We start from the raw sequence: 25,358 nt of genomic DNA, 5'->3' as shown, positions 1-25,358 counted from the left end.
CTAATTTTCTGTTGCTATGAAAAACACCATGAAAAGCAACTTATGAAGAAAAGAGTTTGTTTTGGCTTCTGGTCCCAGAGGGATAAGAGCCCATCATGGTGGGAGGCATGGCAGCAACCAGAGAAGGAAGCTGAGAACTCCCATCATCCACCATGAGCAAAGAGCAGAGAGAACGAACTGGTAATGGTTAAGGCCTTTCATTCTCAAAGCCCGCTCCCAGTGGTGTACTTCCTCAGAATGGTTGCACCTCCCCATAAATTCTTCAAATAGCATCACCACTAAGCACCAAGTGTGAAATGCCTGCACCTATGGGTGACATGTCTCATTTGAAGCAGTGCAAGGAGTGACTGTCACATACTATTGTGGTCTGATATGGTAGACTCCAGAGCCCTCTGGGAAAGCAGCTGTACTCTTGGCAGTCAAGATGCTGTGGTAGTTGACCACATTGTGTAGCCCCAGCCCACGTATAAGGGTCACATGGCATTTGAAGTTCATGGTATTCTTTGTTCAGCATCTAGCTTCTCTGCTAAGTATATGGTACTAGGCCATGAGAGACCTCAGGGAAATCCTAGCTGAGGTTCTGTGTTCAGGGAGGGGACAGAGGATGTCTTCATTAGTGGCAATACTGAGGATTGAAGCCAAGGCCTTACATATACTAGAACGTGCCCTACCACTGAGCTATAAGCTTTAGCCTTTTTATAGTTTTTTTTTTTTTTTTTTCTTGGTTTTGGTTTTTTGAGACAGGGTTTCTCTGTGTAGCTTTGGAGCCTGTCCTCAAACTCACTCTGTTGCCCAGGCTGGCCTCAAACTCACAGAGATCCGCTTGGCTCTGCCTCCCCAGTGCTGGGATTAAAGGTGTGCGCCACCACCGCCTGGCTTTTATAGTTTTTAAAAAAATTTTTTAAATTTTTTTTATTTTCGAGACAGGGTTTCTTTGTGTAGTTTTGGCTGTCCTGGAACTCACTCTGTAGACCAGGCTGGTCTCAAATTCATAGGTATTTTCCTGCCTCTGCCTCCCAAGTGCTGGGATTAAAGGCATGCGCCACCACTGCCTGGCATTTTTAAAAACAGTTTTTATTCTTTATTTTAATTAAGTTTTTTTCTTGAGACAGGGTTTCACTGTGTAGATCTAGTTGGCCTAGAGCTCACCATGTAGACAGGCTAGTGACAAATGCTCAGAGATGTCCCTGCCTTTGCCTCCTGAATGCTGGGATTAAAGGAGTGTACATCAGTAGCTTTTAAAATTCTTTTCAATTTTGTATGTATATGTGTGTGTCTATATGTGGCTATGTGCACATGAGTAAGTTATGTGGGTGTTATGAACTGAACTCACATCCTCTGGAAGAGCAGCAAAGGCTCTTAACTACTGAGCCTCCTCTTTAGCCCCATATTAAAATCATTTTAAGATTACATTTACTTGCTTATTTGTTGTAAGTATGAGAGTCAGTGGAGATGTGCCACTGTGTGTGCTTGGAGGTCAGAGGACAGTCGATTCTCTCTTTCCACCACATGGATTCTGGGGTCATACTTGTGGCAACAGGCCTGGCAGTACATGCCTTTATCTGCTGAGCCATCTGACAACCCAGAGTTTTTTTAAATTTTAGACAGTGTTTCGCTAAGGCCACTCTCATTGGCTTTTATTAGCTATTGTCCTGCACAAGTGTTATTGTTTTTTCTCTTTTGAGGGGCCCACAACCCAGCTCCCAAATAATGACACACAGAGGCTTATTCTGTGACACACTGAGCCTTCTAACTAGAAATGTGCCATTGCACATGAGCAGAGTGAGGAATAGTTTAGGTAACACTGGAGAGTCAGGATATTGTGTTTGTTAGCTTCCTGTTACTGTAACAAAATACTTGGGACAATCAACTTATAGGGGGGAAAGGTTTATTTTGGTTCACAGACTCAGAGGTTTCATCACATGTTCAGTTTGCTCTGTTATCTTGGGATTGTGATGAAGCAGAGCAACATGGTTGGAAATGAAAGATGGAGGAAGCTGCTCATCTCACACTGACAGGAAAAGCAGAGAGCTAGGAAGGGCCTGGGCATTTGATCCTCCAGTGAACCAGGTCCAACTGTATCTTAGTAGCACCGTGAACTGGGGATTAAGCCGCAGGCCTTTGCAGGACACATAACCATAGCAGATCCACCTGACTCTGTGGTGGCTGGAGGGTGAGTGTCTCTAAGCTGTCTGCCCAATCAAAAATGGGGTATAGGGCCAGGGCTTTTGAAAGTCCAGGTGGCTGCTGGGCTCAAGAAGGTCTCAGTAGAACTTTTATTTTATTTTATTTTTTTAAAGATTTATTTATTTATTATGTATACAGCATGTATACCTACAGGCCAGAAGAGGACGCCAGATCTCATTACAGATGGTTGTGAGCCACCATGTGGTTGCTGGGAATTGAACTCAGGACCTCTGGAAGAACAGTCAGTGCTCTTAACCTCTGAGCCATCTCTCCAGCCCTCAGTAGAACTTTTCAGTAGCCAGAAATGTGGAACCAGGATTCAGGGCTGAGGTCTCAGCCAAAGGAGAGAGTTTGAGAGCTGTCATCTTGAGAGGTAAGAGTATAGACTAGATCATGTAGGATCCGTGGCTCACATATGTGATCCCAGGACTTACGAAGTAGAGGCAGGAGGATTGTTACAAGTTTGAGGCTAGCTTGGGCTACATAATGATTCCAGACCAGCTCAGGCTATAGAGTGAAATCCTATCTTAAAATTTAATTATGTAAACAATGTAAAATTTAATTATGTTGCTAAAGTGCACATGCTGGTAATTCCAGCAGTTGGAAGGCTGAGGCAGGAAAAGCTTGAGTTAGAGGCCAGCCTTGGTTACATTAGGAGATCCTATCTCCAAACAGAGAAGACCAAAATGGGAAGCGAGGCACAGAGAAGCTGTGCCTTCCTGAATTGAAGTTGAGGAGCAGGGACTCTGTCCTGTAGCCAGCAGGGTCTGTACCCTTTAACCACACCACTAGGTAGCAAGGAGGTGGTAGTCCCTTGACTACTGATGCCTTGCAGTTGGGATGGAACCCAGGCTTACGATGCTCTTGGGTTAATGGAAACAGTTGGGGTTGAGTGGAGTGTGCAGTCAAAGGTGGAGAGGGTTTGCCTTCTCCAGGCTCACTTCCCTTAAGCCTGGCAGAAGCAAAGGCCCAGAGGCTTGCTCTACCTCTGTCACTCCTGTGCCTGACTCAGGAGTCTTGTGAACGAGTAAGGGTTCCCTTGAGTGCTGCCATGCAGCCCCAGGCTTGCAGATCTGCACTCCCTCCCACTCCCCTAACGAGGCCCGAGTGGCAGCTAATGCTTCTGCGATAGTCGTTAATGCCCTTGCCTGTTTGCTTTAGAGATTTGTGGACTCACTTTTTGGGAATGCCTTTATTACCAAATGTTTAGTGGCCTTTGTAGAAAGCTGCAAACTTTACCAGTGGTGAGAATCTGCTGCCCTCTAGTGCCCACTAGAAGCAGGAGCAATTTGTTTAACCAAAAACCTGGTAACTTCTCTTGCTTCAAAGTTTAAAAAAAAAAGTCACATGTACCTACCGGTGCCAAGTCTAAATGATGCTTGAGCGAATGAACTAGGCAGCAGATAACTCCAATGAGTGAGTGGAAAGAGTTTAAAATCAGCTGATGGAGCAGCTGACCACATGATCAGGAGAAAATGGAGTTGAAAGTCAAGCCTAACCCTCTCTGTGTGGTTTCTGCACAGATGCCCCTGTGGGAAGTCTGGAGAATGGGACAGGACCCGAGGACCACATACTTCCAGAGTCTGGCCTTCAGTACAGGTCAGTGTCAGGATCGTGACATGCTGTTTATCTTTTGCATTTTATTCTCATTTAAAGACAGGTAGGATTGAAGGCTAGGGCCTGACCTCATGTTTGTGCTCATATGGGTCATAGATGACGATTCACCCAGATAAACTGTTTTGTGATACAGTGTCAGAGCTGGGTGGCAGTTCAGTGGTGGAGTGCTTGCACAGTGTATAAAAAGGTCAGTGTTCCATTCCCAGGAGGGGCAGCAACCATCAAGCCTCATTTGCATATGACCCCTTGTCATCTCCACACCTCTGCTGCCATACTGAGTACCCCCTCCTCAGCCTTCCTAGTTAAAGTTTGTTAGTAGTTGACGATGATGTTTATCAGCCCTAGTGTTATGTGATATTTAGGTTATGGGGAAAGATATAACAGCCACTAAGTATTCGGTCCACTGCCCAGCAGCTTGTAAGTGCAGAACGCTTTTCTCTTTCACATTAACAACAAAACAGCAGCAAACTAAACAAAACAAAAAACCAACCAACCAAACAACAATCTAGATGGAAAACTAAGTTGCCCAGTGTCACTGCTGCTTACAGAGGGCCTTGCCACCGAGGTCTCCTGTCACCTTGCTCTTATCTCCCCTACTCTCTTCATGATTTTAATTTGGTGTCTTGAAGTTATCCATCTGTATGCCCAGCTGCCCCATACCTTGCTTGGTGTCTTGTTACTCACAACAGACAGGATTCTGAAAGTGACACTATGAGTGGGCTGATACCACTGAGCCTGGTCTCGTAAAGGATGGCATCACTACGCCTTCCAGGACCCTGACTTCCTTTTTTTGTTGTATTTTTGAACATTTGCCAAATGATGCAATTGATTGAGGAACATGAGTCCCAGTCTGTGACTTCCTACTGTTCACAGATAAGCCAGTGCTATTGTCCACATTAGAGACTGATTATAAATATGCAACCAGTCCAGTTATCTGCAGTTATTATGCTCTGTAAGCTTCTTTGAGCACCAGGCCTGCTTACAGGGGGATGCTGGGACAGGTTGCTGGGAGCCTATTGTCATGAAGTTTCTATAACCATTGATCCATACATAATCTGGGTCTATGTCTGTCCTCATTTGTTTAGAACCTACTAGAGATATAGCTCAGTTGTAGGAGAGTGCTTGCCTAGTGTTCAAAAAGCCCTGGGTTTGATCCCCAGCACCTCATAAACCTGGGTATGGTGCTTGGGAGGCGAAGGCAGAAGGATCAGAAGTTCAGAGTCATCTTTGGCTACATAGTAAGTTCCAGACTGGGATATGTGAGACTCTATCATAAACAAACATACTGTTGACTAGTTGACATTGGACAGTGATGCTACACATTTATCTGAGTGAAGCTTACACAGCATGCAGGTGTCTTTCTTACACTTGGAACACCGACATGCATCCAGGGACTACACATTTGTCTGAGTGAAGCTTACACAGCATGCAGGTGTCTTACACTTGGAACACCGACATGCATCCAGGGACTACACATAACTAGGAAAAGCAACTATACTAATGACGAGAGTGTGGAGACAAGAGATCCTGGACGTGTGTTCACAACCACACAGTTGGAGCAGGAAGGCAGTGATAACAAGCACATTGAGTGACTCTGTGTTTTCCTTCATGGATAGCTTGCAGAAGGGTTCTTTGTGTTGGTTTGGAGTTTCCAGTAAACTTCAGACACATCTGCAGTAATGAGGAAGCAGCTGCTTTCTGTTTGTCCAGGAGATTCCCAGGGAAAACTTTCACTTGCCAGTGTTGTAAGCACTGAGGTTGTGTTCTAGGCCGAGTATAACTTCCTTCTGTCTGCTTTCTCCCAGTATGGAAGCCAGTTCTCCAGGCCATGAAAGTCCTCTGAGTAGCCTATTACCATCGGCTTCAGTGCCTGAGTCCATGACAGTCCGTAAGTACTTTCTGAGTTGGGGCATGTGTGCTGCCAGTGCCTCTCTGCTCATGTCTGTACAGGTGTGGACTTTGCTAGGGGCGTGAAAGTGGTGAGTGTGTGCCTGCTGTGGACTTGATCATGGTATCACTGTAGGATCCCTGGACCATGGTCAGCTTGTGGTGCACAGGGTGTGTCTGCTAATGGATGAAGGAACCTTCTGTGCCTTATGGTTTCCAAGCTGCCTCCTATGCGCAGCTAGCTGTAGGAAACTCTTCTAGCTGCGTTTCCCTGTGACTCTGGACAAATCACTTTTGCTGATAGAATAGCTAATGATCATCAGGTGGTGTAAAAAACTATATCCAGCTCCACCTCCTGGAAAACATCTTAAAAACACAGTAATGAAGGGTGTTTGTGAATGTTTTTATATTATAGACACATACAAATCAACAACTGTTTAAGAAGGTAGATGCTCCATGACTAGGTCAGTGGGTGGAGATAAGACTGATGACCCTGACTAGGTTGGCAGAGGGTGTTAGTGCAGAGCTGTGTGGTTGGTGCAGGGCTCCATGGTCGGTGTAGGGCTCCATGGTCGGTGTAGGGCTCCATGGTCGGTGTAGGGCTCCATGGTCGGTGCAGGGCTCCATGGTCGGTGCAGGGCTCCATGGTCGGTGCAGGGCTCTGTGGTCATCAGAGGCCAAGGCTCTTCCTTTTCCTAACTTGTAGATCAACCTAGTTGTTTTCTTGGTTTAACAGGTTCTAGCTGTCTCATTCCTACTGCAGAAAGCAGGAAAGAGAGAAGGGCAGAGGAGAGGTTTTCTGTATTTCTGTGTCACATTCAGGGATCTAAACTTGGATAGAGTAAAAATTACACCCCACCCCATCAGTCTGGGTGAAAAGTAGCAGTTCCTTCAAATATGAAAGTGCATCAAGCTCTGGAGCCCATAGCAATGGTGGCAAGATGGGACGTGACTGTCACCCAGAGAAGTTACAGGCCCTCAGGATGCCACTTCTTGGAAACAAAATAGTTACCCAAGGTGATATATAATCCTAAATATGCCGTGCCTCCTGGGTCTTCACCTCTGGACCACTGTTTGCACATGAGCACTCTCCTTTGTCATTGGGTGTTTTATGTATTTTCTACCATGAGGTTTCTGGAAGGAGGCCCATGTGCATCCCAACTGCAGGCTGTGCCCATGGTCCCTGTGAGCCAAAGCTGCCACCCCGCTGTGAGCCCTCTCCCTGAGGTTTCCTACAGTCTCCTGCTCCTTGGCTCCTGCTGGTGTAAAGGAGCAAATGCTAATGTGAGCTCCACAGCTGTGCAGGGTGAGCAGATGCAGTGTATGAGGACCAGCTGTCTCCTCCTCTTAGTGGGCAGGCATGGCTTCCTAAGGCACTTCTCAGCCTCCCCACTACTCTCTTTGGTGTGGGGTATGGAGCAGGTGAATTAGGTTTCTCTGGCAGCAGTTCTTGGGACTGCCAGATCCAGTCTCTGGGCCTTCCCATGCCACTTCCGTCCCTGACAAAGCCACCAGCTTGATGTGTGCCTTTTCTGTGAGGACACTGCTCTTGAGGACCCTGAGCTATATCCATAGCAGGAACTCACCCTGCTTATATTCATTCATACTGGTTTTTAGAAATTAATCACAGTGGTTGCTTGTCATCTTTGGCTTGAGGAACCTATCAGGAATTCCCAGCTGGACCTTCTGAAGGAAGACATCAGTAGACCCACATTTGACCTTGGGTGCTAGTGGTTATGTGTGCTGTGGGGATAGCTGTGGCTGATGATAGGGTTCAGTGGACCCACATTTGACTCTGGGTGTCTGGTGGTTATATGGGCTGTGAGGACAGCTGTGGGTGGTGGTAGGGTGGGCTTGTGTTTTCTGGGGTGGCTGTTCACATAGGGGGGCTTCACTTCTCTACTCTACTCTAGCAAGGTAAGTGTCAGTATTCTCAGAAATGTGGGGGAACACTGCCATACCCTTGACCCCAACTCGGGTGGACCACTGTTTGCTCAGGTGCAGGTCACACCAACCAGAAGAACAGACCATTCCAGCCAGAAGAACAAGTACAGGCCACTCCAGCCAGAAGAACAGGAAGATGAACTCAGGCAGAGACTCCGTGCTGGACCAGAGGCCACACTAGCCCCCAGAACTCCAGACAGGCAGTCCACCCTCAGACCTCTTCTGCTCTCTCAGTGTCCCCCACTCCTGACATTATCTCTAATAATCCCTTCTCCCCTCCTCTTCACTGGGTCCTAGCCCCCAATTTGGGCAGAGACTTCCTGCTGGACCAGAACTCCTGGCTGCCAGAACTTCAGGCCACAAATACCAGAAGACCAAAGAGGAAACACAAACTAAGGAACAGAACACCCATCTAACAATGACAAACTCACAAATCAAGACCTGTAATCACCCTAAACCCAGATACCTGGATGTCAGCCTAAGAACACAATCAACAACAGCCAAGGCAATGTGTCACCACCAGAGTCCAGCTGTCCCACTACAACAACCCTGAATATTCCAACACAGCTGAAGCAAAAGAAAATGACCTTAAAATCAACTTTATGAAGATGGTAGATGTCATTCAGGAAAATACAAACCAACAATTGGAGAAAAGGAATAAATTACTCAAAGAAAGATAAGAAGTCAAGAAAAAACTAACAGTTGAAGGAAACTAACTGTTCAAGACCTGAACATGGAAATAGATGCAATAAAGAAAACACAAATGGAGTGAATTCAGGAAATGGAAAATCTAGGTAAGTGAACAGGAACCACAGACCCAAGTATCACCAACAGAATACAAGAGGTGGAAGAGAGACCCTCAGGCCTTGAAGACATGATAGAAAAAATGGATATATTAGTTATTCTTTAACTTTCTTAGTGCTAAATCTAAAAAGTCCCTGACACAAAACATCCATGAAATCTGGGACACTATGAAAAGACCAAACCTAAGAATAATAGGAATAGAAGAAGGAGAAGAATCCCAGCTCAAAGACCCAGAAAATATTTTCAACAAAATCATAGAAGAAAAATTTTCTAACTTAAAGAAGGAGATGCCTGTAAAGGTATAAAAAGCTTACTGAACACCAAATAGATTGGGATAGAAAAGAAAGTCCCCTTGCTACATAAAAATTGAAACACTACACACACAGAACAAAGAATATCAAAAGCTGCAAGGGAAAAAGAGCAAGCAACATATAAAGGTACTCAGACCCAGAAAGACAAACATGGTGTGTACTCACTCATAAGTAGATATTAGGAATAAAGTATAGGATAACCAGCCCAAAATCCACAGCCCCAGAGAGGCTAGATAACAAGGAGGACCCAAAGAGGGATGCATGGATTTCCCTGGGAAGGGGAAATAGAAAAGATCTTCTAGGTAAACTGGGCACGGGGGTGACAGGATGGGGGATGGGAACTTGAAGGAGCAGGTTGGGAGTAGGACAGAGGGGGAGAGTATCAAAAGAGACATCTTGATGTGGGAGAGCATTTCAGGGTTAGGGAAAACCCTGGTGCTGGGAAAATCTCCAAGAATTGACAAGGATGACCCCAGCTGAGATTCTTAGCAATAATGGAGAGAGTGCCTGAATTGGCCATCTACTGTAATCAGATTGATGACTACCATAATTGTTATCACAGAGCTTTTATCCAGTTTTATTCCACTGATGGAAGCAGATGCAGAGATCCACAGCTAAGAACTCTGGGAGTCCTCCTGAAGAAAGGGAGGAGGGATTGTATGAGCTGGGGGTGGTGTGTGTGTGTGTGTGTGTGTGTGTGTGTGTGTGTGTGTCTCCGTCCAAGATCATGATGGGGGAACCCACAGAAACAGCTAAACTGAGCTCGTGGGAGCTCATGGACTCTGGACCAGCAGTTAGGGAGCCTGCATGGGACTGAGGCTTGAGCATAGGAGATCTCAAAGCCTGCCCCCGCAGTGACACACTTCCTCCAACAAGGCCACACCTACTCCAGCAAAGCCACACCCCTCAATAATGCCCCTCCCTTTGGGGGCCATTTTCTTTCAAACCACCACAGTCCTTAACATCTATGCCTCAAATTCAAGGGCACCAACATTTGCAAAAGAAACATTACTAAAACTTAAATCACACCTCACCCCTCACACATTAATAATAGAGACTTCATTACCCGACTCTCACCAACTGAGAGGTCATCCAGGCAGAAACTAAGTAGAGAAATGATGGAACTAACAGACGTTATGACTCAAATGTATCTAACAAATATCTACAGAACATTTCACCCAAACACAAGGGAATATACCTTCTTCTCAGCACCTCATGGAACATTCTCCAAAACTGACCACATAGTTGAATACAAAGCAAGTCTCATTAGGTACAAGAAAATTGAAATAACCCCTTACATCCTATAAGACCACCATGATTAAAGCTGGATTTCAGTAACCACAGAAACAACAGAAAGCCTACAAACTCTTGGAAACTGAACAACTCTCTAATGAATGACTACTGGGTTAGGCAGGATAAAAAAAGAAATTAAAGACTTCCTAGAATTTATTGAAAATGAATGCACAATATACCCAGACATATGGAACACAATGAAAGCTGTGCTAAGGAAAGTTCATAGCACTAAGTGACTACATACAGAAATTGCAGAGATCTCATACCACCAATTTAACAGCACACTTGAAAACTCTAGAACAAAAAAAAGCAAACTTACCCAGGAGGAACCAGTAAAATAGAAACAAAGAACTATACCAAGAGTCATTGAAACAAAGAGTTGGTTCTTTGAGAAAATCAACAAGACAGACAAACACACCTTTATCCAAACTAACTAAAAGAGAGAGAATATAAAAATTAACAAAATCAGAAATGAAAAAGGAGACATAATAACAGACACTGAGGAAATCCAAGGAATCATTAAGTCATACTTTAAAAATGTGTACTCCATAAAATTGGAAAATCTAAAAGAAATGGGTAGTTTTCTTGATAAATACCACTTACCAAAGTTAAATCAAGATCTGATAAGCAACTTACATAGACCCACAACCCCTAAGGAAGTGGAAGCAGTCATTAAAAGTCTCCCAATCCAAAAAAAGAAAAAAAAAAAAAGCCCAAGGCCAGACAGTGTTTAGCATAGAATTATATGAGACTATCAAAGAAGAGCTAATAATGCCAAAATAGAAACAGAAGGAACATTACCAAGTTCATTTTATGAGGCCACAGTCACCCTGATACCCAAACTACTACACAAAGATTCAACAAAGAAAGAGAATTACAGACCAATGCCCCTCATGGGCATTGATGCAAAAAAAAACAAAAAAACAAAAAAACAAAAACTCAAGCTGAATCCAAGAACACATCAAAAAGGTCATCAACTATAATCAAGTAGGCTTTATCCCAGAGATGCAGGGTTGGTTCAACATAAGAAAATCAGGATGTAGGGGCAGGCCATGGTACAAGTGCAGCTGTTGCAGGAGCAGCTGTCTCCAGAGTGGTGTAAGTTCAGATGCAGACTTGCATCCCAGCTGCTCACCTTTAACAAATCCTCAAGGAACTCAGCAAAGGAACTTACCAATCATGTACTCCCCAAAGCTGGATTACAGGGCAGGACAAAAACGTCTCTGTTCACAGTTGGCTTCCCTGCTTCCTCTGCATGGTTGGTGCAGGTGTCTGTGCCCTGAATCCTCTACATGGTTGGTGCAGGTGTCTGGTCTTGCCATACATATTATTTGTCATGAGAGCTGGTGATGTGGTCTCCAGTGCACCACATCTCCATATGCTGTGCCCTTAGCCCACTCCCATGTGCCCATGGCTTTTTGTGGCTCTCCTGTAGCTGGTACCACCAGTACCTGAGAAACTGTGAACTAATTAGATAGTGACTGGTTTGTTTTGGACAACAGGTGTGAGGAGAAGTGTGCTGTGCCGATTTCTGGAGACCTCCCCCGTACCCTCTTCTCTAATCAAAGTTCTCTCTCTCCCTGACTTATATGCACATATGTGTGCATGGAGCACAAGGAGGATGTCAGATGCCCTGTTCTATCGCTTTCCATCTTACTCCTTTGAGACAGGGTTTCAAACTGATCCTGGGCTAGGCTGTGGCCAGCAAGCCCCAGAAATCTTTTTGTCTCTTTGTGATGCAGCAGTGATTATACAGACGTGTGTTGGCCATGCATGGCTTCTTATATGAGTGCTAGGGATTTGAACAGAGGTCCTCATGCTTACACAGCAAGCCTCTAATAGGCCAAGCCATCTACCCAGCTCATCACTGTGGTTTTTGACACTGTGATATTAACACTTGGCAGAGCTTTTGGCATGCTTTGCTATTTCCTTTCCCAGAAGCCCTTACGAATAGGTAACTGTTGTGCTTCTGTTGGTTTTTCTTTTTGAGAGACTGTCTTGCTGTAGAGCCATCCTCTTGCCTCAATGCTGGGATTACACTATGGCATCTCAACCTTTTCTTTTTTTGCATAAGAATATGGAAGTGTAGGTGCTCACTAACTTGGCAAAGCCTTCCAGCTGGCATATCATTCTGTAAGTGTTCACTGGGCACCTACTTTGCACCAGGCACAGTTGCTAAGTGGATGGGTGGGTAACTTCTGACTCCAAATCCTGTAGTCCCAACAGGTATAGATTCCTTAAGGAGACAAAGTTTACTGTCCTCAGCTGGGGTGGACAGTATCATAGTAATAACATGTGGCCACCCAGGGTGAGAGCCTCAAACTTAGGGGGCCTACCTATTTTTGTTTTGGCTTTTTGAGAAAAGGTCTTTCTACATAGCTCTGATTGTACTGCTATGTACTCCCTATGTGAACCTGGCTAACTTCAAACTTGTCATGATCTTCCTGCCTCTATTGGAGTGTTGGATTTATAGGCGTATGCCACCATATCTGACTTTACTGTTGTGTATCCGAGTTTGTGTATGTGCATGCCTGTATGTGTGTGTGTGTATATGCCTGTGCACCTCAGTGTGTGTTTGTCAAGCGCGCGCACACACACCATGTGAATGCAGGAACCTGTGGAGGTCAGAAGAGGTATCAGATCCCCTGGCACTGTAGTTGACACACATTATGAGCCTATGTGAGTATCGGGAATTGAACCTCAGTCCTCTGAAAGAGCAGGAAGTTTTCTTTTTCTTAACTATGGAGCCATCTCTGGTGGGTCCCTTCATTGCTGTTTTTAATGAAGCCTTCAGTTGTTGAGGGATGACACCAGGTTTTCAAGATGCCGGATGTGTTTAATTATTTCAGGTTCTTAGGCTCTGAGGATTCTTGGCTGACAGATTCCTGGTACTCAAAGACAGATGAACTGGCGGGGGGGGGGGGGGGGGAAGGGGAGGGAGAGGGAGAGGGGATCAAAGCAGTGTCACTCTTCTGGCAGCCTGTATCCGATGGGAGGGTCTCTCTGAGGGAAGCAGCTTGATAGCATTGTGACATGCCATCTGCAAGACAGAGGAGCCCCCCCCCCCCCAAGGCTCCTGGGGTGGGAGCTCTGTGGGAGGGCAGCAGGGCCTGCTCCTGGGTCCTTCTAGCTTGTTGGTTCTGGTAACAGCCCAGAGCATCTCCCTCAAAGACAGAGCTGGCCTCAGATAGCAGGCCTCTGTCTCTTGTGTCTCTGATTGGCTCTCAGGCTAACAGGGAGGGCTAGAGACCAGCTTTGTGTTTCCAGTGTCTGTCGCTCAGCAGTCCTGTGTGTTTTAGGGAGAAATACTTTGGTTTCAGCCAGGGCCATGAAAGTGGAAGGGTTGGCCCCTTTGGTGCTGCCACTTGGCTTCTCACTTTACCAAAACCAAGCTGTACTGGATTAGGGCTGCGGTGGCCCAGGACTAGCCTGTGCAGGCTCGCTTCCCTGTCGGCGCTCAGAACTCAGATGTTTGCCAGTCTTGGTGTTTTCACTGTGTCGGTGACTTAGGAAATCTCACTGTGCTTAAGTTATCACTGTTTTCAAGAAAGGATCTCACCATATAGACCAGGCTATTCTCAAATTCTTGATCCTCCTGCCTCAGCCTCAATGCTGTGATTACAGGTGTGTGCCACCGTGTCTAATGTGGGTTATCATTTTCATAGCTACATAAAACGCTAAATAGTGGTTAATACTGTTAAAACTCAGGACCCTTTCTTTTATACCTCTTTTTTATAGGAAAAAAATCTTTTCCTTTCTCTTATAGGAATAGATATAATCTTAATTTTTATGGGGAAATAAAGTTTAACATGTTGGAACTGAAGCAGAAGAAAGCCATAAATTTAAACAATTTAAGTTAAGCATTATCAATCAGTGTTGTTGACCTGGAATGCCTTTAAACATATCTAATTATCTGGAAATTGGTAGAAATAGATAATTTACTATTTGCAATATTTTACTACGTTAGGTAACCTCCCTCAGACTTCATGGTGGTGAAGAATTTGCTTTCTTTGGTTGTAGTGGAGCTTGACCCCAGGGCCTCAAGAATGCTAGAGCTTGACCCCAGAGCCTCAAGCATGCTAAAGCTTGACCCCAGGGCCTCAAGCATGCTAGAGCTTGACCCCAGGGCCTCAAGCATGCTAGAGCTTGTGACCCCAGGGCCTCAAGCATGCTAGAGCTTGACCCCAGGGCCTCAAGCATGCTAGAGCTTGTGACCCCAGGGCCTCAAGCATGCTAGAGCTTGTGACCCCAGGGCCTCAAGCATGCTAGAGCTTGTGACCCCAGGGCCTCAAGCATGCTAGAGCTTGACCCCAGGGCCTCAAGCATGCACTCCCACTGGACTACAGCCATAGCCTCAAAGAGTTTGTTTTCAGTCTTCAAGTTTCGTTTAATTTGATGTTCATCTAAACTTCATTTGTGGCAATAATATTTTAAGAAAAATTTGAATTAAATAGTTCTGTGGGTCCCCATGTGGGGGTCTAGGGGTTCAAGCAGGAGAGGAGAGGAGTGTGGAGATGGACACTGACCCAGAATGTTGGTGTCTCTGTTCTGACTGGGGCATGTGAGCTCTGTCACCAGTAGGATCAGTGACAAACAGGGCAATAGGCCGTTCATATGGCCAGTTAAGAGGGCTCTCGGGCTAGGCAATGCCAGGGATGCTGCTCAGGTGTTAAGGTCAGTACTCTGGACACAGTTAAGATTCCTTTGCTTTTCACCAGCCTACAAAGTGCAGCCATCACTGGCCCACCAAGGCAAGGTGAGATAATCTGCTCAAGGACCTATGGACAAAACCTCCCTCCTTTCCTTCCCTTTCCTCTCCTTCCTTCCCCCTCCCTCTCCTTCCTTCCCCCTCCCTCTTCTCCTCACTCTGGGTTGCATCTCCTGCCCTGATGTCTAGTACTGCTGCTCATCTGTGCCATTACTTTGGTGATGCTGTGTACTCCAGGTTAGTATGGCATTCAGTTCTGATTGCTGGGATCACAGCTGTGAGCCGCCTTTCCCTTTCTCTTGGATGGGTTGGGAACCTGCATTTCACCTTATAGGATAGTTGGTCACTCCAGTGTCAAACCAGGCAGCACTTGGGATTGGGGTCTTGTCAGCTGCCTAGATGCTTTAGGGGAGGGTCACTGCTGGGGATAGTGAGAGAGGGAATCGGTGTGAACACCCACTGTCCTGTTGCCTGATATTTAAAGGTCACATGAGGTATGCCTGTGGGGCAGCTTTCTAAAATTGCTTCTGGATGATTTCTGGGACTCTGTCTGCCTTCCTGTTTGCCTTCCTTTCTGTAACTCAGGAAGATCCTCCTGCCTCAGTCTCCCGAGTGCTAGAATTAGCTGCATATGCCTTGTAGGAGCCCATGCAAGTCCATTATAAGTACTCAAGCCTCAGTTCCCATTCTTGGCCTAGGGCCAAGTCTGGTTCTAGAACTCTGTTGGGTCTCACATATCCACCTGGTTTCTGTGGCCTCTGCTTCTTCAGATAGCCACTCTATCCAGAAGTTCTCTGGGGCAGTTGCAGATGCCTGAACAAGGAGACTGTTTCTGGGAGCTCATAAGCTTCTGGAACATTCTGCCCTTGGAGGAAAGCATTCAGGTTTGTTTGTATCCCCCTGAAATCCATGTGCTGAAATGCTGATCTCTGGTGTGGTGGTATTGGAAGTGGAAGCATTAGTGAGGAGATGAGGTTGTGAGGGCAAAGCCCCATGGAAGCTGTCCTTAGCAACGAGACATCCTGCCACCCTTCTGACCCATGAGGACAGTGAGAAGATGTCCAACGAGGTTCTCTAGGGACCAGTCCTGGCACCTGGACCTTGGATGTCTCACTCCAGAGTTGTCTGCGGTGTCTGAGCCACCCTCCAGGAGGCTGGCTGTCCCTGCTCTGCTACCCTGTCACATGGTACCACTTTGCTTTTCTCATAGTTGTTGACTGACCTGGACATCCTTTCCCTCTCTGGTGCCTCCAATGAGCACAGCTCCTGGGGTCAGGCAGTGCTGGCTCACTGCTGCTCTGGGCACCCCAGATTCTGCTCAGAACAGAAGGAAGTAGACGAGAGGGCAGGAGGGCAGGAGGGATTTTAGTTCTATGGTGAGCTTGTGAGTTCCAGCCTCTGCTGGGTCAGGCTGAGCTGGCTGTGGTGGAAGGGGCAGTGGCCTGGGGACCTGGCTTTGTTCCCAGCTTTGATAGTGGCTGACCCTCAACATACCCACTTCTTGGTGCTCCAGTTGCAATTCCCCACATTCGTCACGATCTTATGTTCTCATTGGCAGCAGGATGGAGCCACACTGCTGAGTTTGTGTCTGTGGTGACTTGTTTCTTTCTGTCAGAAGAAGGTGTCTTCATGCCCCTGCTACTATGGTAGCATCCGTTGATATGAATGGCCTTGATAAGGTGGTGTGTATAAGTATTTCCCAGTGCTGAGGACAGAGTTCAGGGCCTGATGCATGCATGACAAGCAACCTACAGCTGAGCTGTAGTCCTGGTCCAGTCCATAGCTCTTCAGGTCTGGGCTAGTGTAAGCAAACGTAGTCATTGGGTTGGAAAGTGGTAAAATGCTGGTGGTCTTTGGCTGAGCTTGCAGGCTCCCATGGGGGTTTTGAAAAGCTACCATTCTTTGTAAAAGGCAAGTATTACAATTGTATTTCCATGTTGAGTGGCCAGCACTGTAGCCCTCAGGACAGCCCTGGACTGTGAGCTGTGAATCCTGTTGAGGTTTTATCCCTCCTTGACTTTTATAGGGCCAGAAATGACAGCAGGTCGTGAGACAGCCACTATATGCATGTGCACATATGCCCACACACTACACAGTGCACACGTGAGCTTGAGTACATGCAGAAAGATGCTACCCAAGATGCTCAGCATGTGGTAACCCAGGTTGAAAGTTGGGACCTGTCTAGCAGGCATGGTGAGGTGGTGCTGTCTGCCTGTTGGAAAAGCCGCCCAGAGTTGGTGTTTTCCTATGACTTGGTAGATATGTCTGGATGTTTATGTCAGCTTTACTTCATTTGCCTCCTGTTTAACAGCTGGGTTTCTGTACTATTGAATTAATTTTTTGTTGGAATATGTTATGTGAGCTGTGAGTTTTAAGAAAGCATCCTTTCTCCCTGTTGATGGCTGTGGAACGGCATTGCAGTCTCCTCACCACCAGGGGGCACCCTTCTCACCAGCTATGGGACTGGACCAAGTTCTGTGTTATGGTGTGTAAGTGAGGAATAACAATAATAGTATTTATTCCTCCGGTAGGATTGTGAGGGTTAAATGCATCCATGCAAGAAAAATACTCAAAAGAGTGTAAATTACATTCTGAAAGGACAGATTGGGAAAAAGTATCTCAGAGTTGAAGCGTGTTAAATGTTCAGTAACTTAGAGGTAAAGACTGATAGGAATCTCAAAGGATTCATTACTGGATAATTATTCCACACACAGTGTCTAGGCCTCCAGATGGGCAGACGTCCAAAAGGGGAGACACGATTTTCTGTTTTACTGGAACCTTCCCTGCTCAGGCCTCTGAAGCTCCCTTCCTGGGTGTGTACCTGTGATCTCCTCTGTATGTCTGAATGGATGTGGTTCTTAGTTGGGATGATTTCAGCCCCCAAGGGATACATGCCCATGCCTGAAGACACTGGGTTTCCTTGTCTGGCATGAGGGTTATGCCAACAACAGCAGGCTCTTTGCATGCCCAGTATCCTTGCGGTGGGGACAGGGATGCTGCTGAATGCCTTTGCTGGGAGCCTGAGGAGGAGAGAGGGCCTACTCGGAGTACAGACTCCAGGAAGCACACACCTCTTTCAGCCCTGTTGCCCCGGCCGTGAAGCTGTCCTGGATAAGCACCTGTAGAGTGGTCCAGAATGGGTGATCTGGGCCTGGAGCTGCAGAGAACACTGGGCAGAAGGCTTGCTGGTGCTGTTTCTATCTCAGTGGGGCGTGAACGTGGTGAGAGTCCCTGGTGGACAGCGGTTGCTGTCACATCACTTCGTCTTCCTCACCTGTGTTTCAGGATGACCCTTCTACTTCTTTCTCCCTGTTGTTGGTGACAGAGCCACGCTTTAGCCACCAGGGGGCGCTGTGGCCTTTCCTCTGTCCTCACTGTTTGTCCCCCCCCCCCCACCACCCCACCTCCTCCCATGGAGGTTTGGGTCTCAGTTGTGGATATCCAGGGCTGGTGCCTTATTTCAAAGGTCAGGTGGTAGGAGCGGGGGTGATGGGGGCAGGGGCAATGGGGGCAGAGGTCTTTTCCAGGTAAAAGGCGCCAGCTGTGCACAGAGCTTCCTGCTGGGGTCATCATAGTCACACCTCGCCCATGGCTTTTGGAGAGGAGGAGGGAGCCTGGGTTACTTTAGAAGGAGATATACTACTAACTGCTCTCTTTCGCTATCTTGCTTAGCCATGGATATCTTCCTGGCTTTTGTATCTTGACCACTGCCTTCCTTTTCTTTCCTGGGGCTCAGAGTGGTTGGCATAGCGAGAAGGAAGGCAAGCAACCTGATTGCTGCCTGTTCCTTTGTTACGTTAGATGTTGAGCCTTGGCAGAGAGGGCGAGAGAAGCACCCTTTGTTGCTCACTAGCCTCACTAAGCAGTCTGTTTTCCCCTTGATATCATGGGAGAGAATTTTCAATCTCGGGAGGCAGGCAGGCTTGTTGCCTGGCAACACCATTCCAAACACTGGGCAGTTTGAGAAATGGAACTAAGAAGCACTATGGGACTGACTTGGGAGGTAGTGGTAGGGCCCAGCAGCCTGCCCAGGGCTTTGCTGAAGGTCAGTGGTGAGACTGTAGGATGAGCTAGCAGAGCAGTGGCCATGAAGTTGGGCACAGTGCAAGCCACGTGTGCCTTAGCCACATGGCCTGTGTCTGTGTCATGCAGCAGATCATTCATGCTGGAGACCTCCTTTTCTAGATGCCAGTTCCAGATGTGATTTAGACATGTCTCACTTCTTAATTTGTTCACCCACTCCCCAGAAGTTTACTAAATGTCTGTTACATAGTGGACACTATTCTAGGTACAGGAGAGGAAGGCTAAGGATCCATCACTACCACTTACAAGCTCCATGCCTCAGTTTTCCCATCACCAAGATGCACAGGATGAGACTCTTACAGCTGCTGTGAGGACTAAGCGATGCAGACTGTGGAAAGCTGGTGTGACTGTGGGCTCAGTGCCCAAGGGGGCACCATCGGCTCCTGCTTACGGGGAGTTCCAAGACTGAGGTGAGACGTGGTAGAATGCAAGCCATGAGCGGCATTCGGGTAGTCATGAAATGAGTTATATGGGAGTGGTGGGCACTAGCTACTTCCTTGTGACTTTCAGCCATCTGTCCCAATCAGGAGTGAGTCCCTGAGCAGAAAATCCTAAGAGGAGCCCAGTGCCTGAAAACATAGATACCTCTGATGTGGGGCTGTGGCTGAGGGCCACTGACACTAATATAGACCTGTTTCCTTACTGATGCTGGGAGTCAGGGGGAGTGACAAGAATCCACAGGGCAGCCTCAGTCCAGAGGAAACAAAGCTTGGATATGGGTGTGGTAGGGCTTAGGAAGCCTTTGCAGAGATGGGGACACTGGCCAGGAAGGGTGGGGTTCAGAAACAGTGTGAGGGTGGCATTTCTGAGCTGCAGCTCTGCTCTGTACCATGGGCACTGAGGGGTGTCCACCATCAGAAGCATTGAGGAAGTGCTGTTACTTTGTCAGACAGCAGAAAGGAAGGGGATCTCCGGGGCAGTGGTTGGTCCAGCAGTACAGCTGGAGTCTCACCGACCGGACACTCTGCCCGGACACCTTCTCTCACCCTTATTCAATGGGCACCATGTGGGGAAAGTCCTTGGAGGAGGGGGGATCTGGGCTGGAGGTGGTTGCTTCCCCTCATCTGAATCTTGCTGGCCGTATGTGTCTCTGCTCCTGTTTTTACTTCCTAGAACTTTTAGCATTTGGCTCATTCTGCCTCTCTTCTTAGTAAGTGGCTGACCCCCAAATTAATTGTAATGTTTACTTTGGTGCCGCTCACTGTAGTCAGCTCCCGGCGCCCTTGGTATTGATGGAAACAAAGTGGTCTCTTTCTGTGCCGTCTCGTTTCCACTTGTTCTCTCTTGGTGATGTCTTTGTAGTTATTAATGTATTCACCCATTCCTGGAGCCCAAGTGTATGATTATAATCCTTCCATAGCCATTTAATATAAAGGTGAACTGTACTAAAACAGTTCTATATGCAGCAGTAAAGAAAACCAGAGCCCGTGTCCTTGAAGTCATGGCTGCTACTGGGTCCCAGCCATCCGCCAGCAGTGAACCTTGTTTGAAGAGAGTCTCCTATGACACTTCCTCGTCCTTAGCACAGGAAACTGTTCTCCAGGAAAACCAGCTTGGGGTCACCCTGGCTAGACTCTGTGCAGGCCCATGTGGTTTAACAGTGTCTTGCTTTTCTCCTTGTCATCCAAGCAGCCTTTACCCACAACCTCTGGAGGTCAGCTGTGGGCAGGTCTACCATCCTCACATACTGTACTAAAATATTCTCCATTGTGGAATAGTTGACGTGATGAGCTCTCTGAATTTGGGAAACCTATTGTTAGATTTTTCTCACACACATCTTCTGCTCAGTCTTGAATACAGTGCATATCACATTCTGAGCATCCCTCTCCTTCAGGACAGATGTGGAACCATGGACTAGAAACTGCAAAGCATGCTGAGGACCTGCCTTCCACTGTTGCTGCCCTGTGTCTGCCAGTCTGTACTCGGCCTGTTGCTGCTGCAGATGTGTGGAGCAGGCTTTGAGTACAACTCTCCTTGCATACTCCTGAGACTGTGTGTTTTCAGGTGTATGTGCTTATGTATGTGCACATGTGTGTTGGGGTGGAGGGCAGTCTCAGCTCTTGTTCCTCAGGAACCATCCACCTTGGTTTTTTTAAAATTATTTTTATTTTTTGTGATTCTAATTATGTCATTTTCTCCTTCCCTTTCCTCCCTCCAAACCTTCCCATATTCTTCTCCTTGTTTTTTTTTTTTTTCCAAATTCATGGCCTCTTTTTTCATAATTGTTGTTACATGCACACACACACACACACACACACACATATATACACACTCACCCCTAAATAAAATAAGTACAACCTGTTTAGTATGTATAGTGTTAATTGTATGTATGTTTTCAGGACTGGCCATTTGGAATTGGATAGCCAGCTGCTGTGCTCTTCCCTGAGGAAGACTCTCCCACTCTCAGCATCCTTAGTTGCCTGTAGTTCTTTGTGTAGGGCTGAGGCCTCCTGGGTTTTCTCTCATCCACATTAGCATGTTCACCTTGTTTTCTGAGACAGGGTCCCTCATTGGCTAGACTGGCCATGTCAGTCCCCATGAGTCCAAGAGTCTCTGCCTTCTCACACTGAGCTCACAAGAAACATCACTGTTACATTTTGGGTTCTGGGTGTTGAACTCACACCTTTGTGCTGCTGACTGAGCCCTCTCCCTAGCCCTTCACTAAGGCTTCTTCCTGCGGTTTCCTATTTGATCTATGTAGGGAAGAGACGGAGGTTTACTCTGGGAGTTTGAAGGTAGTCAGCCTTCATCTTCAGAATGTGAAGCAGCAATGTTCACAGTGAGGGCAGACTGGTTTTTATAGTGCATTCTGGGAAAGGCCAACAGGAACTCATCCACAAGTCCTTTCGGAAGCTTAAACATTTAGAATAATTAGACTTTTGTCTCCTGAGTAGCAATGGTGACTCACAGAGGAAGATGTCTTTTTTCAGGTGCTGAGTTAATGATGGAAAACTAAGGCAATGGAGATGGTGGATTCCATGGTTCTGAGGACTATTCCCAGAATCCCCTAAGCTCATCAGTATGGCCCATCACAGTGATGAGCCATATTACTCGAAGTGGAGTGATTACCCTGGAGAAGAGGGTTTTGCAAATATCTCATGGTGTTGGTGTTTAGTCAGTGATTGAACGGAGAAGTTGGGAGCCAACCTGATTGCATAGAGAGCTCAACAGTGGGTGTCCTGTCAGCCCTGCGTGGGAGTTGATGAAGACTGATTGCTTGTCCCCTGCCATCCATCTTCACTAGCCCTCAGCTCCTCTGGAGGGACAGAGCAGATGCCCCTATCTAACCAGCTGGAAGGAGGAGAAAGGTTCAGAAGCAAGGCTGCTGCCTGCTGCCTTCACTGGGGACCTGAGGCACTTGGTTGATATAAATTTGTTTTGCTTATTCCTGGCCAATACTATTGCTCAGGCTGTCTTGGCAAAGTTAGATGGAATTTGCATTTGGGACCTAGTTCCCTATCATTTGGTTACTTAGTCTTTGCCCCTCCCCCTTGAAGTGTCATGTCGACTAGCTCCTTCCATAGCCCAGGAAGGGTTTCTTGATCCTTCACCCCTCAGGCTTTTTAGTGACACCTCCTCATCTGCTCATGCCTGTACCTGAAACTCAGCTCAGTCTTTGCTAGCCTGCTGGTCTTCCCTCACATGCCTGCAGGCTCCCTGAGGACAAGGGTCAGAGATCAGGGATCATTTCTTATGCTTTAGTTCACAGATGCTCCTTGAATTATGATAGCTACATCGTGATGTCATAAGCATTTAATGAGCCTAACCTACCAGGGCCATAGAACAGTGGCACAGCCTGAGGAAAGTTGCATGGGTGCTGCCTAGCATAAAGAGAGAGACTATTGTGTGTTTTAATGCTACCCCAGGAAAGCACCAAAGTTCAAACTTAGGCCCACACTTTCTATTGAACGTATGTTGGCTTTTGCACCATTATAAATCAGGGACCATCAGCATCTTGTCCAGTACCAGGCATCTTGAAACTGTTAGGTATTGTTGATCAGGTGAGCAGATGAGAATCAAGAGGGTGAATAGCCTGGACGATAGGTTGATGCCAGGCCTCTGCATGGGGTGTTTGAGCTTCAGTGTCCTCAGGATGTCTCTGCAGGGAGTTGCTCGATCAGGAGATCCTGATGAGAAGAAAAGAAATTGTTCCAAGTGATTAGATTAGAGTTTGGCCAAGAACTGCTGGTATCTTAAGGCCCCGAACATTCAACAGCCCTAGGAGGAGACTGAGAAATATTTTAGGAGATATCCTAGAAATATTAGGAAATTCATAGAAAAACAAAGGAAGTTGGGGAAGGTCAGTGTGGTGCCATAGACATTTCTTGTTCTTGTTTTTTTGAGACAGGGCTTCTCTGTGTAGCTGTGGCTGTCCTGGGACTCCCTTTGTGTAGCAGGCTGGCCTCGAACTCAGAGACTCACCTGCCTCTGCCTCCGAGCGGTGGGACTAAAGACGTGTGCCACCACCGCCCGGCTGGTTTCTTGTTGATGTGTCAATTGCTGTTTGCTGTACTTGCAGCTGAGATGGCAGGAGGGTCCTTCCGAGGTCAAGCTCTTCTTCAACAGTCCTTAGGACAAAGAAAGCCTTCCTGGTGGCAGAAGGACTAATTGTTTTTATCCCAGACTGGCACTCTTTGGGAAGAGTGGAAGAGAAGAAAGATTGGGAACCATGCTTCTTTGTGTTGGGGCCAGACTGTTGGCCTCAGCGCCCCTTCTCAGGGGAAGTGGCCCAACTACTGTAGAAGATGTTATCACTAGGAAGGTAGATGTGCAAGCCAGTAAGCAGCGTCCCCCGTTCCCCCATGGCTCCTGTTCAGTTCCTGTCTCCAGATTTCTCCTCCTGCTTTGTTAATCTCATCAAGGCAGCTCCTGCTGCTCCAGACACTGTATCCATTTTCAGCAGAAAGCAAGAGGGATGGTGGCAGTGTTGACACTTTCTCTGTATCAGGAAAACGACAATCCTCTTTCTGGTCTACTTCACAGACTTCCCTTTGGTCTCACAGCCCTTCTAGCTCAAGGTAAACTGGGAAAGCAAGTGTTAACCTTCTGTCCTGTAGGGTGGCAGGCAGCAAAGAAGAATGGACAGTTTCTGTGTTGTGGTGTCATGTGACAGTTTCCCCTGGAAGAACTGGTAACTGCTGGTTGGGATGAGGCTGGGCAATTTTAGACAGGAAAGCCTGGTGAGAGTATCTTAGGGGTTCATGTGGGGCCTGGGAAACTGCTGCTAAAAAGCCACTGGATGGATGATGGTTATGGCATGGAAGGGCTGAGGTGACATATGGAGGCAGTAGAGCTGTTGGGTTGACAAACACTATAAGCCACTAGTTGCTCTTTTGCTGTTGTTGGTGTGGATCTTATACTTCACTCTTGTATCCACATGGCTGACTCTGAATAACCTCTTAGGTCAGGAGTGCAGCTGTGTGTGCAGCACCTGATGGGGGTCAGGTGGCTGGACATGGAACTCCCTCCTGTTGCAAGAGGGGAGTCCTAGGTGTTCCACCCATGCTGTTGGAGGTCATCAGAGTATTATTGGGTAATGTGCCTTTGTTTCTGGGCGTTTGGACTTTGCTTCATCTGCTAGCTTTCCTCATCACTGTGATACAACACCAGACAGAAACAGTTTGAGGGAGACCCCATGGAAGAAGAGGTGTGAGGGCGAGAGCCTTTGTCCATGGTGGTGGGAACTTGTGTCAAAGCTTGTTCACATCCTGGTGATCAGGAAGCAGAGAGCCAAGGTGGGAGCCAGAAAGTTACCAGCTTCAAGGTCCACCCACAGTGATTCACCTCTGCCAGCAAGACCATGGTCACAAAAGTCTCACCTCCCCAGGCAGTGCCACCACCTGGGTTCCAAATGTGGGGACCCTTTTACCTCCAAACTACAACAGTGAGCCCTTCTTGCCTCCACTTTAAGTCTAAGGAGCCATCTCTTCATCCCTTCCATACTGCCCAGGATTGAGGAAGTGGAGAAGTGGTGAGGTTAGCTAGCACCCTACATTGTACAGAGCACCTCGCTCTTCTTTCCCATCAGGTCACCTCCATAAGTTTGGAGGTACACAGGAGGCTCTTCACTCTCCTTTCCCATCAAGTCGAGTCATCTCCTTAGCTTCAAAGGCACATAATAGGCTCCTCATTTTCCTTCCCATCAACTCATCTGCATAACTTTGGAGGCATACAGTAGGCTCCCAATTTTCCCTTCCCATCAAACCACTTTCTTAACTTTGGGGTACACAGAAGACCCCGTCATCCTTTTTTAGAACCCTGGGCTAAGAAAAGGTAAGTGGCACACACTTGGCTGCACAGGAGATGTGGTGTAACTTGAGGTTATAACTGTCTGTGTTGATGGTGGAGCTGTGGTCTGTTGAAGAGTTTTGTGGTTTTTCTGCTGGTCTCACAGTGTGAGATTAGTCTGGGCCTTCCCAGTAGCTGGGTGCTTCTAATTAATTGCAGATGATGTGTGAATCTGTTTGGAAGTTGCCAGTATATCTGATACCACAGCCTGAGGGTGGGTAGAAGCTGTGCAGCTT

General features: G+C 47.0%; 1 protein-coding gene across 1 annotated transcript in view; it reads left to right on the top strand.

Annotated features, from left to right (window-relative positions):
• The window catches only part of Snx29 (sorting nexin 29), a 470,841-nt gene that overhangs the window by 91,430 nt on the left and 354,053 nt on the right, over positions 1–25,358 (top strand). The window contains exons 10-11 of the mRNA XM_036196324.1: positions 3,711–3,786; positions 5,610–5,692. Of these exons, the coding sequence (XP_036052217.1) occupies positions 3,711–3,786; positions 5,610–5,692 (159 nt within the window). The remainder of the gene's footprint in view (positions 1–3,710; positions 3,787–5,609; positions 5,693–25,358) is intronic.

This window comes from Onychomys torridus, chromosome 8 (assembly GCF_903995425.1).
Source record: "Onychomys torridus chromosome 8, mOncTor1.1, whole genome shotgun sequence".
NCBI classification, from domain to species: Eukaryota; Metazoa; Chordata; class Mammalia; order Rodentia; family Cricetidae; genus Onychomys; species Onychomys torridus.
This window is presented reverse-complemented; position numbering and strand designations above follow the sequence as displayed.